This window comes from Candoia aspera, chromosome 1 (genome assembly GCF_035149785.1).
Source record: "Candoia aspera isolate rCanAsp1 chromosome 1, rCanAsp1.hap2, whole genome shotgun sequence".
Classification (NCBI taxonomy): Eukaryota; Metazoa; Chordata; class Lepidosauria; order Squamata; family Boidae; genus Candoia; species Candoia aspera.
In genome coordinates, this window is record NC_086153.1 from 22,452,279 (window position 1) to 22,470,285 (window position 18,007).

The window sequence follows — 18,007 nt, forward strand, 5'->3', positions numbered from 1 at the left end:
TTCTCCATGACCAGAGCCAAGACAAGCAATCTAACCAGTGAAGAATTTGATCTTACCTGTATTTTTTTCACTTTTTTGAAGGCCCAGATAACAGCAAGCACAAATAAAATGGCCACTAGCAGAAACAGCAGCAGGTGGCAGCTGTCTGGGATGACATTCTGCAGGATTGTCAGCATGGTGCTGGGGCCCAGCTGGAATATCAGCAACTGCTCTGTCAGCCTCTAGGCTAGGAAATCTTAGAGCTCTCCCACCTGAGGTCATGCTTGCATCACAAATGTCTTTTGCAGTCCATCTTGCTTGCTCAAGGGCTTTCTCTGATCAGCAGTCAGCATCAAAATTAACTACATTCAGCCCATTCAGCTTACAAACAGCAAAGACACTGGATGCAAACACATGAGTATAAATACATAGTACTGCTTATTTATTTGCTTGTTTATTCATTCATTATTATGACCTCACTTTTTTGCTATAAAACTCCAAGGCAGAATCACCTCACCATACACATGGACCCAACTGAGGCAAGAATTTGAAGTCATTTAGAATGAAACAAATATGTATTAATTACTTAGTCAGTTCTAACAAATAAGTGTTTAAAGACCATTTTCAAATGATACTTTTAGACCTACTGAAGTTTCACAAGATAGCTGCAAGCTTTTTGATTTCCAAGGATTTTTTCCCCTGCAATCCTTATTACTTGAATCAAAGCAAGGAGATATGAAATGCAGAACCACAAGAGAACAATATATTGTACTAGATATGTAGATCAGCCTTTTCCAACTTTGTGGAACCAGCATGGCCACACTGATTGGGGATAATGGGAGCATTTTTTTTAAAAAAAACAGTGAAATAAAAAAAAAACAGCATCAGCAGAAAGAAAAATAGATAAATGGTAGTTATGTAGTGAGTGAAAAAAAACCCTAGATATGTTGTGGTGATTAAAATAAACATGACTAAAAAAAGAAAGGTAAGTAATTAACAGAAAGAAAGAAAAAATCCATATAGAAACTATTGATAGTGATATACCATTAATTAAATCCTTAAGCTGATCAAACATACTGCTTTATAGTCTAAATCTTAGAACACAGAAACTTTTTGAAGATAGATAACAGACCCATATCTTGGATCCATTCCTTGAAATCAGGAAGGTAAGTTTCTTTCTTTAATGTAAAATTATTATCTTTGCCATACCCTAGGCTCAACAGAGCCAAAGCTCTTCATGAGATGACAAATTCCATAATTTAGTAATATAGTTCAGTCTGACATTAAGGTCCTTACTATAATTATGTTCATTCCCAAAATGGTATTTAATGATTTGAAAACAAAACAAGACTGGACATGAGTTAAACTCATGAGTTAAACTCATATGCTGGCATAACTCTTTCATATGCCTGTACAAAATATCTAATGGCCTTCTCTTCTGAAACATTTTAAAGTGGTCCAATAAACATGAAGTAATAATATTTTCTGAGGAATTACAGTTTTAAATAATAAGAAATATATTTTAAATTTGTTAACACCTAGACCAATTGATTCCCCAAAATTGGATATTCCAATTCTTCATTCCACAATTCGGATATGTAGCTAATACGTTCATCTTATCTTCTGATTCCTTATAAAATTGAATTGTTGGTTTCCATTCCAGGACTGCATCTCTGAAGGACCCTTTAAAAAGGAGGTTTTCTCAGACCACGTCTGTATTAAGTTAAAACCTTAGTTAAAGTTGAGAGAATCTGAAGACATACAAATTCAGGTATAGCCAGTGATGCTATATTGCATCAGTAATTCAATATGAAATAAGGGGATAATTGTTGAATCTCCTTATCCTGCTGTTAAAGAGTGCTTCCTTCTTCTGTAAGAAATGTAGATCTTTGTTTCCAAAAGCCTGCAGTAAAGAAAGTTCTGCTACTTGTACAGCTGAGCTGTCCACCAGTGCAAGCACAAGCAGAACCCTGAAAATTACTTAAATATTTGTCAGATTTGTATCCAAACTTTTGGAGCTCAAGGCAGGGTACCTAGCACTCCATCCTCCAATTTTTCTCTCAACAGCAACCCAAGTATAGTAGGTTGAGCTGAGAGAGAATGGTTGGCCCAAGTCACCTACAGTCTTCCATGGCTGAGGATGCACGCAAACTTGGATCTCTGTAGTCCTAGTCCACTATCTTAACCAATACATCACAGTGCCTCTCAAAAAGTGGGCAGACTTTCTATGATTTGCATCCAGGCCTTTTCTCAGCCTTACTTAGGGACGATAGGGATCCAACTTGTAAACTTCTTCCTGCAAAGCAGGTATTTTTTCACTGAGCTGCTATAGTGACTTAGATTAGCAGAACTGCTTAAGTGAAGGCAGTCCTTTTATCTGGTCTGGTCTGACTTCCAGATCTAGCTTTAAAGTATTAACCATCATGTATTCCAATAAACAGTAACCACCACCCCATTGTAGTGCAGTGGTTAAAGCAGAGAATTCTCAAACTATGGGCTGAGACTCCCAGGAGGCCATAAGCCACTTAGAGGGGGAACACACATTTTTTTAACTTGATCAGGTTTGCTCCGTCGAAGTGAGAGCACTATCAACATTTTCTCTGGATTTGCTCCTTGGTTTTTCTGTTCAAGCTTGCCTTGGGTAGTTATGGGAACTATCCCTACGTTTGAGAACCAGTAGGGATACATAGACTAAATTTATTAAGAGTAAGTACTATATTTTTTCCTTGCCCAACCCCAATCCCCCAAAAATCACCAGTTTTATTAATTGGGGGAAAAAGTCACCTAATCAACTGGGTGGACATTTGCCTCTGAAAGGCTGCTAATTCTCTCCCCTCCTCAGAATCAGAGAATTATGCACTACTAGCATAGAAGAATAATGTTTAAAATAGAGAATGCACATTTGCTGGTTATTACTAAGGTTAGGTAGAGAGGGCGGATATTGTCACGTAGGCAATACGTAACGAGCCCGACTCAGTGGCGCTTGAACTAGCCTGCGGACACCCATCTCTATACGTTCCCCTTAAAAGTAAATAAACATTTTTCTGAGTAAGGGGTAAGATTTATAGAAAACTACTCAATGGAGAGTTAGGTTTTTGTTTCGTATAAGGTAGCAGTGCGTTCAAGGACAACAAGGGAGCATGCATGAGTGGCACAGTACCTTCCCAAAACCTATAGGAGTGAAACACACCGTTGGGAAAGTAATCTTTGAATTGGACCTTCGGAAGTAGTTCTAACTCTTGAAATTATTATCTCTATGGGAGCTATCAGGTGACGTCATTTCCTGAGAGCCGCCTCACTAGAACCGGAAGGCGCTGGTTGCTTGTGAATCTTTCTAGCTTAAATCTCCGGAGCGGGTGAGAAGGGGCTGTCGTGGTCTGTTGCCATGGTCTTTTATTTCACGTCCAACGGTAAGAGTGGCCTGGCCACGCTCACAGCTCTTCTCCCGACAGTAGATGCTTATATCCGAAGCCGCTTTCTTCCGGTTGATGTCACAGATTACAACTCTTGTTATCGCCAGCCACTACTGTTTCGGCTGGCGGATGTTGGGGTTTGTAGTCCAACCCATCCAGTGGCCTCGTTATGCCTTCACGATGTTGGCTGGGCCAACCGTACTATATTTGATGCTCTCAAACAAGGTGAAGGTAACTCCCCACCTCAGAGAACTTGGGAGATTTTACAGAAGGGAAATGGAAGATGAAGCGAGAAGCATCTTCGCTGAGTTTTCTGTGAAGGGTTCGTGAAAAGCTGTGTTGCTGTGAGGGAATAGAAGCAAGTACCTGCTGGTGCTTTGATTGCTACCATTTAGAAGAAAAGACAGAACACACAATGTTTTATTACAACATCTCAGTCTGACACATTTTGAGGAAAAATACTCTTTTTTCAGGGGAATTGTACAATAGAAATCACATTCAACAGTTTGGCTATATTCAAACTGTTAGCTTTGTTTCCCATGCTTCTTTGTTTTGCCTCCTTGGTCTGGTGTGTTTGTACTGCACCAGAAACCAGCTAACCACATTTTATTCTAGTGCATTGTGCAAACCCAGGCCCAGTGATTAGCTTATGGTTTAGTGTGTTATGTGCACTCAGGAAATTGGGCTAACATCATAAAATATGGGTGTTGTGCAAGTGTAGTTAACATAATTGTTTGGTTTTGAATTTATGTGTTATAAGAACCTAGACAATTCTAGTATATTCACTAAATTAAACCATAATTTAGCACAGTGTAACATAATTACATAATTTAAAGTCAATCCATATCTTCCCAGCATTTGGCACACTTTTGTTGAAATTACTGCTTGGGATTTTGACTAGAAGGAGGTAGAATTGGTGGGTACTGTTGCCTCATGTCCTGTCTGTGAAAACAAAATACTGTCCTTGATAAGCTTTTTCCTTGCCTGCGTGGCTCTAAAAGTATTGTTACTGATACTTCTTTTGTCTGTTCTGCTAGTATACACACGTACATATCAGTCATGTTATTCCATTTTGGGTAAGTAGCATTCTGTAAAGCACAGAAAAAGAGTAAAAAAAGAAAAAAGAAAAATGTGATAAGAGAAAAGAAAATGAAATACTGTATAGTTTAATCTAGTTTATGCGAGCATCATTCACTGTACCTATGCAAGTTATCTTGTTTTTCCCCACATCCATACACTGTTTCATACATTTGTCTTTTATTCTTTACATTTCTTAGTTCTCTCTTTTTAAGGATGTTATCAACTCCATCCAATGCCTTTCTCAATCTTCCCCTTCCTCTCAACCTGTTTATTCTTCCTTCATGTATTTCCTTTAGGATTTCACCCTTATTCATTCCCTCTATTTGACCAGACAATCTCAATGTACTTTTTTTGTACTGTATTGGGTCAGAGACTTTTGTCTTTTACTTTGATTCAGCACCTATTCATTCTTGACTCTACATAAAGTAGCCTATTCCCAATGCATTCAATTTTCTTTGTTTCTTCTGACCTAACTCTCAATTACATATAACAAAACAGACTGAAGCATGCTGTTACGCACAGCCACATTTGTTTCTTTCTACAAACATTCCTTGTAACAGAGTGCATAATGCCTGCTACCTTTCTACCAGTACATGCATATGTTAAATTTCTCTATTTCTCCACCTTTAGTAAATATTCTGCCAAAATACACACATTCATCTACTTGTTCTAGTATTGTGCCATTTATGTATAAATTGCAATTATTCACTTCACTTTCCTTATCAAATGCAACTATATTTGATATACATTAATTTTCAGGTCCATGCTCCTCCTTGCACCATACAACCTCCCCAGCCAATACACCTCTAATGTTACCACAAAGATTTCTTATACATTTATTCAGAAATACATTAAACAACCAAGGGGACATCACAGATTGTTGTTTTATATCCTGCTCAATGTTAAGCCATGTTGCTAAGCATTCCTTTTATTGTCATATATGCTTTACTTCCATCATGCACTTTTATTCATTCAGCAATGAATTTTCAGCACCATATTTGCATAAAACATTCCATAAGTCAAGCCTATTTACATTACGATATGTTTTCTCTATATCAGAAAAGGTACAATAAACTTTATCACCTTCATATATTTCTCAGAGAACTGAGAAACTTCACTTCCCAAATTTTGCTTATTGTCATGTCTTGTACCCTTTCAGTCAGAATTCTGCCAAACACCTTCCAAGACTAGCAAGCTAATTCCCCTTACTTTTGCATTATTCTTAACCTTTCTCTTTGAAGAGGGAGGGGAACGGTGATGGAATTCTTCACAGATGCAGTCTTCATACATAGGTTGTACACAACCATTCCATAAGCAAACCACATCCATATTTTATCATTTCTCCAACTATACTGTTTACACTTGTAGCCTTACCATTTTCAGCATTTTCACAGCATTTATTCCTTTGCATCAACTTTTTCTTGAACTCTTAACTTTTATGGAATTCTATCTGGCATCGTACTAACATTCCTAAAGTATTGTTCCAGCATTTCCTCACATCAATTTCTTCCAACATACTTCGATCACTGAAAAGAATACTGGGGGCAACTGATGTTTTTAGAAAACAGTTTAATTATCCCTCAGCCAGAGAGAACCTTATAATGTTTCTGATATCAGGGATATGAATATGGTAAATACTTCTGATATACTGATTAATCTTTTATGGAAACCTTGCATATCTGTGCATAGTTTGATGTAAAACATGGGGTTTTTTTCTTTTTTGTCCTTCAGTTGTTCCTTCTGTTTATACAATTTATATGGGAAAAGACAAATATGAAAGTAAGTAAAACATTGCTTCGATTTACCTGAAAAAGGTGTGATCTGTTATGTTTTTGATGATTAGATTCGATAGATTATAGAAAGAAGAGTAATACGATGTAATTTTAGAGAGAGAGGTTAAAATATATTTGTACTTATAACTGCTGTGAAGAATATTGGAAGCCACTTTATATCTTTTTTCTATCTTTTCTATTTTTCTTTAACTTCTTTTCTTGCACTTTTTGCTTTTTCTTTGATTTCTTTTTCTTTTTGTCCTTACTTTATATGAGTTTGTGTTAGTTTTTATCTTCTTATTTAGAAGTTTCAATAAAAATTATATAAAAAAAGAAAAAGGTGTGCTTTGTTGATAATTTATGCATTTTCTGAAAGAACTCACTGTTTTTGGGCACCAGAATTTCAGAGACAGAAACCTCCTTAATCTTAATCTGTGACTCCCTTATATTTTTTACCATTTTCCTTTGGAACTCACCCTTTGCTTCTAAATAGCCACACTTTATATGGGAAAAGACAAATATGAAAGTAAGTAAAACATTGCTTTGATTTACATGAAAAAGGTATGATCTGAATGGCATGATGGTTGTCAATTTTACGAAATCAGTATCCATATCAATATCATCTCGAGAAAAATATGAGCCAACCATTAGGATGATGAAAAGAATTGAGATAAATTTTACGAGTAACATTAAGACAAATTATTTAAAAAATTGAATATGGACAAAAACAAACTGACTAGGTACATTGATGGTAAAAACGTTAAAGAAGATAAGATTGCAGAAAAGCCAATTGAATTGCTTACGCTTGTTTTTACTACAGATTGTACAGAGCAGATATCTGGCTAAATTTATATTTTAGAAGAGGAATCTTAAGAACTGAGGGAAATTGGTGATCAAAGGTAAAGTTCTAAATAGTTTCTGTTGACAAATTAATGACAGTAAACGATAACAGTACTGATCCCAGCATTCCTAAGAGTTCCCACTGAAGCTGTGAACCTGCTGACCTTTCAGTAGAAATATGTAACATGTTCTTAAGATTGGCTTTTCATCATAGGACTGGGAAATAGCCAATATAGCACCAGTTTTTGAAAAAAAGTATATGGGCTGGAGAATCTATGGAGAACCTAGAAATCAATTAATTAACTTAACATCTCTTCTATGTGTTACAATGAGTTGTTCAATAAAACCATGAAAAAGCAAATTGCTGTTGGGAATCATTAAGAAATGAATTAAAAATAACTGCCAAAAGTGTATTGCCTTTCTACAAATCTTCATAAAGCAACCATCTTTTGAAGCCTGTGTTACTTCTAATCACCAGGTTTCTAATAAGACAAAAAGATGCACAAAAGGGGATCCAAAAATAATGAAGGGACTGAAGTGACTCACCTGTGAAGAAAAATTAGTGATTTTTTTTAATTTAGAAAAAAGTGAGTAAGTGAAACACAATAGTAAGTGGATAAAAAGATCCATGACATGGAAAAGTTGAGAGGAACCATTTTTTCCTTTTGTAATTTTAAAATATGGTAGAGTTGAGTGGGAGAGATTTAGAACTGATAAAAGGAAGTTGTGAAGCAGCTGGGTGACCTTGGCCAGTCCCTCTCTCAGCCCTAGTAAGAATGCAATGACAAACCACTTCTGAAAATTTCACCAAGAAAACTTCAGGGACTAGTCTAGGCAGTCACCAGGAGTCAACATTGACTTGAGGGCACAAATACACACATGCACACATAAACACACATATTTCACATTGGTCCAACTTACCTGCTTGGTTTCATTATCTTGAAATATGTAGCATAATATTAAAAGAATTGCACAAACAAGGGGAATACTGAGAGACTTGACCGAATTTGGAAAATTTTATAATATGTAACTCAGAATATTTGTTAGGCCTGATTTATAGACTGCTGGTGAAATATAACTCAGAATCTGAAAAGGTCAAAGATTGCATGATTAAATGGATACAGAATCTGAATGCAGTGATAGAGATGCAGTAGAATGGAATTTCAATGGAAGAACAACATAAAATTTACTCTGAATTACTCAGAGAAAATTGGTATAAGATGTTTTATTGTTGGTAAATTACTCCAGTTTTAATGGCTAAAATGTACAATTCATTTAAAAAAAAAAGTTGGAAATGTATTGAGCAGTTTTTAATATTTGGTGGCAGTGTTACAACGTTCAACAATTCTGGAAAATGATTCATTACTAGAATGAAACAAACCTTAAAAGATGAATTCCCATTTTAATCTATGATATACTTATTAAACTGTACCAAAGTATAATGAATTAGTTTATACTGTATGCTTCTTACTGGAAAGGTTGTTTGATCCCTTCAATGGAAGAATAGTTAACCAAGTTGTGAGAATATGCTTTGGCTTCTGGAATAACTTTGGACCTTAAAAGTAAATCTCACACAGATTTCAACTCAAAACTGGAAACCATTCTTAGATTATTATATACATGGATTGGTACCATGTCCAAAATTTGGATTTATTTATCCATAGAATTTATGTGCAACTTTATGAGATACCTAAATCAGAATAGATTTTAGTAATATGGGCTGAATTTAACATGATGTTTAATTTCACTCAGTGATTTGTATTATGTTAATCATGGTTTTTGATACTCACTTTTAGCTTAATAACATCAATCCCCTTTGCAGTAATTCAGTGACACACTCCCTGCCCCCCCCACCCCCCCGCCCCCAAACCTGCCAACTCTATGAACCTTTTGTCTTTAAACAGATGGAACTTGACTACATATTTCTTTGATTATCCAGGGCAAATGTAGCAACTGGTTCAGGAGCTGGCCAGGGCAGTCAGTATACAGCCTCAATTAGATTGTGCCACTTTTATAGACAATCTAAAAAAGATAATACAATCAGTGAGTTGCAGCAAGAAACAAATCCAACAGAGATTCAGTTTTTAGATGCCTTACGCATCTCCCCCTGCTATATAAAAATGCTTTCAAGATTGCTTTTGTCAAATGGATGTTGTAAAATTCATTTTGAAAAGTAGAATTGCACTGTGCACCTTGCATAGAGATCAAACACTAACTAAGCTGTACTCCTATTCATCTAAAGGTTTTCTTTTGAAAGTGGAATTTGTCATAAAATGCTGATGTACAAATTAATGTTTAATTGAGTGATGCACAGACTCAGGCTTCTGCAGCCCTGGTGGGTAAAAATGCTTTGCCAGGAACTATTGTTCCTCATCAGTTGAAAACTGCATAGTGAGTAGGGTTGAAATATACAGTGGGTGAGGCCACAACTTAAAGTAGGGATACTGTTTTTCTTTCTGACCATCTTTAACATTTCTGTCTCTTTCTCTTTCTCTCTCTCTTTCTCTTAAGTCACAACCTACAGGAAAGGGCCAGATAGCTGTTATCAGAGGTCTGACCTGATTTCTTACATAATAGGTTTGAAATTAATCTGAAGGCCACACAAAAATAACCCGAAGGCTGCAAGTAACTTATGCTTGTTCCATAGTATTATTTTTTACTGAGGAATAACAAGTTTAAAATGCTGTATCTCAGAAACAGAGATGGTATAGTCTTTGTCACCTTTCTGATTAATATTTTGTTTCAGTCCGAAAACTTCCGTTACAAAAGGAAGAAAAAGCAATTTATGTGAACACTATTACAGCTCTGCTCAGTCTTTGCTTTGCATTTTCTTTTAGATGAAGATCTAATAAAATATGGTTGGCCAGAAGATATTTGGTAAGTACTAAAAAGGTCATCTTTTTATATTAAGAAATCCTTCTTCATATGAAACAAATCCTTCTCCTTCCTAATAATAACTACTTAGTAGAGATTTTTCTGGACTTTCTAGCACAGCAGGGAATAGAACCTCAATTTGCTAGTTCTCTGTATAAGAATGCTTTTTTAAAAAGTCATATTCAACCATTTCCTGTTGTCTTTTTCTGCTCCAGGTTTTTTCCCCCCAGTTTCCAGTAATAAGTTTCCCAAGCTTCTACTTTCAGTTTTGTGGTCTTTCCAAACAAATTATATATTCTGTCAAAATATTTTTCCTTTTTCCCGTTGGTTTCATGTCTGCTTAAAGACTTGACTGGAAGAATCACAAGATAAATAAATAAATACACTTTTAACTCAGCATCAAAAGTGATGACAGGTCTAATCCCATATGCAGGCAAGATTCACATGACCACACTTAGTGGTAATGCAATTTCTTCAGGTTTTTTTTTTACCATGTTGTTTGAACCAATTGTTGTGGTAGTATGGTGTATAAATTATACTTTGTGTTAAATTTTTTATCCAAAAAAATCATAGCTAAGCAACCCGTGGCTTAATATAATGAGTGAGCTCTTCCATAAAGAGAATCACAAAATGTTCAAATAATAACAGGTTTATTAAAAGTTCCACAGAAAGCTGCCAGGCTTCATATGAGCTGTTTTATGTATTAAATATATCAAGCTGGGGAGGTTATTCACATCAGGAAACAGGTTCCACAAGAAGACTAGAACTACACTTGATTGAGATAGGCTATACTAACAGAATCTTGAAAGTCTGATTGCGTTTTCCTTCCCTTCCCTCCCTCATATCCCAGGGAGTCAGGGAAGCATTAGTCTGGGTTTCTTCTTAATACAGGTTGTCCTCACTTAGCAACCACAATTGGGACTGGCAACTCTGTCACTAAGTGCCACAGTCACTAATCAGAAAATCATGTGATTGTAACAGGCTTATGACCTCACTTCCCATTTGGCCGTTAAGTGAATCACCATGGTCGTTAAGTGAGACATCACATGACTGCGACTTTAGATTTTACTTCCATGTTCTCTGTTAACTCTGCTTGTTGGAAGCTGGTTGTGCAGCACGTGAATCACGTGGCTGCAGTACACTGTGACAATAATAAATGCATGCCAGTTGTGAAGCACCCAGATGGCAATCATGTGACTGTGGGACACTGCAATGGTTGTAAATGCTAGAATTGGTCGCAAAGCTGTTTTTTTTTTTTTATATCATTGTAACTGTGAACAGTCGCTAAACAAGGCAGTTGGTAAGTGAGGGCAGCCTGTACTTTCTTCTTTCCCAGGGCTCAAGGCATGTTTCTGCACACTTTATTTTTGTAATGGTTGCTGAATAGTTTCTTCAAGGTCATTTCTGTGGCTCCTTATAACTAGTCATCGCTTAACAACCATTCATTCAGTGAGGGTATGGACAACAATGCTGGAAAAAACTGACATGACTGGTCCTCATGGTTATGACCATCACAGTGTTCCCCCTGGTCACATGATCATGACTTGGGCACTTGGCAACCAGTTCGCATTTATGACTGTCACAGCGTCCCGTGGTCACATGATCGCCATTTTTGACCTTCCTGGCCGGCTTCTGGAAAGCAAAATCAGTGGGGAACCACGGGATTACTTAAATGACCATGTTGTTTGCTTAATGCCTGCAGTGAGTTGCTTAATGATTGACACAAAAAGGTCATAAAATTGGGTTGGATTTGCTTAATGACCGCTTTGCTTAGCAACCAAAATTCCAGTCCCAATTGTGGTCATTAAGCGAGGACTACCTGTACTATTTAGAAACAATTCCCCTAAGTCATTTTTGTTTGCATCTTTTCATTCCTGAATAGTTCTACTTAAGTCACTTAAATGTAGCTAATTTGTATTAAACTTTTTTATTTAAAATATATTTCATATAAAATATTTATGTTTTGCCTCTTCATATTGATTTATAAGACAATAAACGTTACAGGCTGGCAATGAGATGCACCACTGAAAGCCAAATATTATTTAATATAACAGTATTTAATATAGCAGTATTTAATATAGCAGTACAAAGACTAACTGCTAGTCAATAGTATGGCTTATTTGGACTGAATTTCAGCTTACTGGCCCTCATTCATCCTGTTACTGATTCCAGACATCTGTTTTTAGTGAAACGGTTTCAGGATTTGACTTTAGTTTTGGTAAAATAGGTCCTGCTTTATGGCCCTTCTAGTTGAAAAGCATAGTAAAAATGCTATGTATATAGTAAGACTTTGCCACTTCTGCGTATGTATTCATTTCCTGTAGATCAGAATTCCCCAATCTTGCCAACATCCAGATGTGTGGATTTGAATTCCCAGAATTTTCAATATCAACCGTGCTGGCTGAAGAACTCTGGGAGTTGGAGACCACACATCTGGAAGTTGACAATGATGAGAAACTGCTGTAGATCTTTTGGGCTTAACTCCTAAAGCCTGTGCTTTTCAATTGCTGTGGAAAGTAGCTTGTGAACCTGTGAGAATTCTGAAGGGGAGATTTGTCAGCATTGTGCTTTTGTGTCACTATACAAGGGTTGATTAAAAAGTAAACTCTCCACCCCATAACATTAGTTATTAGTTACTTAGTTCCAATTAAATAGGAATATTTTAAGAAATGAAATAGGAAAATAATCCCTGAAATGAGTTCTTTTGTTACCTCTATTTACTTCTCCATGTAATCACCATTCATTACATTCTTCTCCAATGATGGCCAAGCTTCTTAAAGCTATCACAAGAGCACTCCACACAATTTGTCTTCAATCAGCCCTTTCCACCTCTTCATTTGAGTCAAATGGAAGCCCACAAAGGTATTTGCTTTGGAGTCAGGTGGCATCAACATTGAAATAAATAAATAAATTCCTTCAGTATTGGGAAAAGATGGACTGTGTGGTGGATAGGGTAAGATAGTGAGATCCATCTTTAAGAGGTGTGAGGCCTACCATTGTCATGTTGCAGCAGAAGTTCCTTCTTGTGCTTCTGAATTCTAGTTAATCATTGTTTCAAAATAGCAAAGGTGGAAGAGGTGGAAAGACTGTCAAGTGTGCAGTTCTTCTGTGATGGCTCTAAGAAATTTGTCCATTGTCCAGGTGTGTAGCAAATAGTGGTGATTATGTGGAGAAGTAAATACAGGTAATAAAAGACCTCATTTCAAGAATTATTTTGTTGTTTCATTTATTAACATATCCCTATTTAAAGTTATGGAGGTGGAGGCTTACCTTTTCTTTAAACCTTGTTAAAGCTAAATGACACTTCCAGCTTCACTACAAGAGGTAGTAAGCCTCCAAATACTGGTTGCTGGTAGAATCACCCAGTGATGAAAGACTGTTGCTTTCATGGCCTTTTTATGCCTTCCAGAGGGGCTTGCAGGATTATGGTTAGAAATAAAGTGCTAGAATTGTGGGATTACATTTTAGGTGTAATTTGCACACTTGGCTTTCTCCCTCCCCAAACACTTATTTATAAATATTTTATCTCACCTGGATTAGCGCCCAAGAAATCAATTCAAGAATAGATCGTTAAACAACAGGACAGATTATTCAGATTTATTACGGTCTGGCATCTGGAAGATACTGAATATCTAAGCATCTATTTGAGATGATTTATGAATTGGCCTTATTCCTTGGTGGAGAAATGGACATGACAAGGTTAAGCACTGGATTTCATTTGTCAGTGTCTAGTGCTGTTTTCATCTGAATCACTGGAGGGAGTACTTGGCCTTATGTCAGTTTTGTTAACTAAATATTTTGTTCTTTTAGCCCTCTGGTTTCCTTTTCTTTGGGTTATGCCAGTCCTCACTCAGAGATTAACATGCTAAGGCATAATTCTTCCCCATACTATTAAGTGATAGACACCACATGATAGCAATATCTAGAGATTTTGGGGGGTTACTGAATCACAGTTCCTATCAAACCTGTGTACTTTGTTTAGGTTTCATGTGGACAAGCTCTCCTCAGCACATGTCTACCTCCGGCTACATAAGGTAACTGTCCAGCTTTCCTTGTTTTGCTCAGTTGTGTGCATCCATGTATGGTGCTTTCATAGCTGCACAGCAACAATACACAAAATTATGCAGAGTTGTACAACAATAGTTGTGTGCAAAATCTCCCTTTTCTGGAGGCAGAACTTTACAGTTTTGCCAAGAATATTTCAGTGTTCAAGAATGGCCGGATGGAATATTTGCAGGGATGGTTTGATAGTTTTCTGGGGTGGATCATGCCTTGAATTCTACTTTCTGTTTTGGAAGACTTCCAAAAATATACCAAACTAAAATTCTTCTTGGATTCAGCTGAGCATCATTCTCATACAACTATAATAAGCTATGAGGAGTAAGAGCGGAAAAAAGTATACTTTTTGAAGCAGGTAGATTACATCCTTGGGGATACCAAGTCATCTTGTATGCCTGCTGAGGAATCTGTATAACGACCAAGTAGCAACAGTAAGAACAGACCACGGAACAACGGACTGGTTTAAGGTTGGGAAAGGAATACGGCAGGGCTGTATATTCTCACCCTACCTATTCAACTTGTACGCAGAACACATCATGCGACATGCTGGGCTTGAGGAATCCAAGGCTGGAGTTAAAATTGCTGGAAGAAACATTCACAATCTCAGATATGCAGATGATACCACTTTGATGGCTGAAAGCGAAGAGGAACTGAGGAGCCTTATGATGAAGCTGAAAGAAGAAAGTGCAAAAGCTGGCTTGCAGCTAAACCTCAAAAAAACCAAGATTATGGCAACCAGCTTGATTGATAACTGGCAAATAGAGGGAGAAAATGTAGAAGCAGTGACAGACTTTGTATTCCTAGGTGCAAAGATTACTGCAGATGCTGACTGCAGTCAGGAAATCAGAAGACGCTTAATCCTTGAGAGAAGAGCAATGACCAATCTCGATAAAATAGTTAAGAGCAGAGACATCACACTGACAACAAAGGTCCGCATAGTTAAAGCAATGGTGTTCCCTGTAGTAACATATGGCTGCGAGAGCTGGACCATAAGGAAGGCTGAGCGAAGGAAGATCGATGCTTTTGAACTGTGGTGTTGGAGGAAAATTCTGAGAGTGCCTTGGACTGCAAGAAGATCAAACCAGTCCATCCTCCAGGAAATAAAGCCAGACTGCTCACTTGAGGGAACGATATTAAAGGCAAAACTGAAATACTTTGGCCACATAATGAGAAGACAGGACACCCTGGAGAAGATGCTGATGCTAGGGAGAGTGGAGGGCAAAAGGAAGAGGGGCTGACCAAGGGCAAGATGGATAGATGATATTCTAGAGGTGATGGATTCATCCCTGGGGGAGCTGGGGGTGCTGACGACCGACAGGAAGCTCTGGCGTGGGCTGGTCCATGAAGTCACGAAGAGTTGGAAGTGACTAAACGAATAAACAACAAGAGATTACATCCTTATGCCTTAAAAACAAAGTCACCCAAAGGAGCCTGATAAAATAGTGCTCTGGATGCTTATACAAATTGGACTGCCAAAACTCTGGGAGTTTAATCATGGCAAATATGATCAATTTTATTCTCAAACCATCTAATCGAGATATTACACTGAGCTATATGGTCTTATAGGTTTTGATTTGTATTATGTGTGACCTTAACAATTACGGTTTGTATGTTATGCTTGCATGGCTTATTGCAGTTAGTGAACCCAGGGTAATTGTGTCTTTGTCAGCAAACCATAATTTAAAAGTGAATGGCCTGGCATGACGTGTGAACTCTGTCATAAACTGATTTAATTGTGTGCAAGAAAATTCAAGGTAGACTTTTTCTTAAAAAAAACCCCACTATAGTAAGTGTCATGTGCTGCCTACTACTGAGTAAAACACAGACACTAATTTAGGGAAGATCAGGTTCTGGTTTATTTCAGCATAGTGCATAGCTAGAAAAAGCTGAGAGTGAAGGGAGCGCGCCGGTACGGGGTTTAAATAGCCCGCGCCGGTCAGCGCCCCCCCCCCACCTTGGGTTGTGTCATCCCCCCAAGTCCTGTATGCTTCGTTGCCGGTAGGTGAGGGGTTGCGGGGCCCCTGCTGGTGCCCCGGGCTTCTCTCGTAATTGTCTTCTTCCTCCGGCCGGTGATTGCTTTCAGCTGGGCGATATCCTTGGCGTTCCTGCTGACAGCTCCAGGCGTGCCTCGTGATCCGCCCTGTCTTTGTCGCTCTTTCTTCCCCCTTTGTGTTCTTTTGCCTGGATTTTCCGGCCGTGGTCGTTCCCTTCTCCTCGGGGTCTGTGTCTGTTGTTGTGCGTCGCTTTGCTTATCTCTTGTTTCCGTGGTATTGTTATGTGTGCCGTCGTGCTGATGCATTCAGCTCAACGGTGCTCATGACAGTAAGCTTGTTCATTACAGTAGCAGCAGATAGTCTTGTAGCATTGTATAGAGCAGCACGTTTTTAATGATGCAGTATTTTAAATCTCCAGTCCAGCTCATAATTTGCATGAAATGAGTTCTAGCCCCAGAAAACTTACATCATACTGTTACTCTTGTTGAGCCTTTGGGATTTTTGCTGTAACTGCCCTACGCATCTATAAATTCTGTGCAAGGGACTGTGAAACTGTGTTTTCATAGCATGTTTTCTGTGCATTCCCACATGTAGGATGCTCATATCCATCTTGATTCATTTTAGGGGCAGACAATGGATGACATTCCTAAGGAGGTTCTGATAGATTGTGCACAGCTTGTGAAGGCCAACAGCATTCAAGGTAAATTTTTGCCTATATGGGAAAGTGAGTCAAAATAATGACAAGAATTTTGAGGGGAGAGACTGGTAGGAAAGCTTTTGAATTTGGGATTAAAAAAGAAGACTGAAGCAACAGAGCCTAGAACAATGTGGATCAACTGGGAATTTCCAAATATGAAAGAGGCTGTCCTAGGACCAGTGGTAATTAGTTTCACCCGGGCAGATGTCAAAGTGTAATGGGAACTTTGAATCTCTATTGAAAGGTATTGGGTAGAGTGTAGCACAGAGGTAGGCAACATTGTAATTGTAGGTACAAGTAGGCTTCCGGACATTTTCCTTGATGCCCACCAAGTTCCCTATCCTATTTATTTTATTAAAAGATTTTTTTAAAAAAATGGAATGCTGCAAAGCAAAACTCAACCATCATACTGTATTTACTTGTAAGAATGTCTTCAGCCCCTCAAAGAGCCCACAGAGAAGGTAAAGAATATCTTAGGAGACTAGTTTTCATTGTGATAAATCCATGTTTTGTGACTGGCCATGTCTCCCATGACAGTCATTTCTGTGAACAGCTGTGCCTACCTTAAGTGCACCCACTACATGCTCCTTAAATTCCAGATGTGCTCCTACCCCAACAGATTGCTTACCTTTGGTCTAGCATCTGTCTGTCTAATGTACCAGTGTGTTGAAGAGAGGAAGACACTATTAGAGATGGGTCAATATTCAAGTAGTTGCCTCTGTAAGCCATCTTCTCCTCCCACTTCAGATCACATGAGGTGTCCATGGGGATCCTATCTATCTATCTGTCTAGCTAGCTATCTTGTACACTGCCTGAATCCCAGTGACTCTTTGCAAGTATTCATGGGAGTTTTGACAATATCAAGTCCTTCTTTTCCCAGCTTAACTCCCAATCTTTTGTGGACATTGCTAGGGGGTGAGGGAGAAGAGAACATAATTCCCAAGTAAAATACTGTATGTTCCAAGTTTCCCTAATCTCTGTTGCCTTGGCCAGCATTGTCTCAGAATTTACAGAAACTATTATGTTGTGGCCTTTCTGTGGAGTTTTTCATTACACTGCCTTGTCCTGTTACCACTTGATGGTTCCAGCCATAGGGGAACATAGATTTTGCCATGGTTTACTAGTCAGTTAAGATACTGTCAGTGACCACTGATACCTCAGATAACTTTGGCAAGGAAAGATCTTCCCTATCCTCCCTCCTTTTAAACCAGCATAAGGATCACAGAAACTTACCCAGTTTTTCCCTCTAATTCTTCTTATAGCAGTTTTCCCCAACCTTATGCTCTGCAGATGTACTGG

General features: G+C 38.0%; 1 protein-coding gene across 4 annotated transcripts in view; it reads left to right on the plus strand.

Annotated features, from left to right (window-relative positions):
* The first annotated feature begins 3,277 nt into the window (after positions 1–3,277).
* CCDC25 (coiled-coil domain containing 25) overlaps positions 3,278–18,007 on the plus strand; it is a 29,611-nt gene continuing 14,881 nt past the window's right edge. For 3 of the 4 annotated variants that reach the window (XR_010067759.1, XR_010067760.1, XM_063300298.1), the window contains exons 1-5: positions 3,280–3,389; positions 6,204–6,251; positions 9,922–9,961; positions 13,941–13,992; positions 16,636–16,711. Coding sequence is in view for 2 of the 4 variants with exons in the window: in XM_063300298.1 (XP_063156368.1) it covers positions 3,365–3,389; positions 6,204–6,251; positions 9,922–9,961; positions 13,941–13,992; positions 16,636–16,711 (241 nt within the window). In the remaining 2 variants the exon portion in view is untranslated. Of the gene's footprint in view, positions 3,390–6,203; positions 6,252–9,921; positions 9,962–13,940; positions 13,993–16,635; positions 16,712–18,007 lie in introns of all 4 variants that reach the window. The other variant, XM_063300296.1, reaches the window with a different exon arrangement.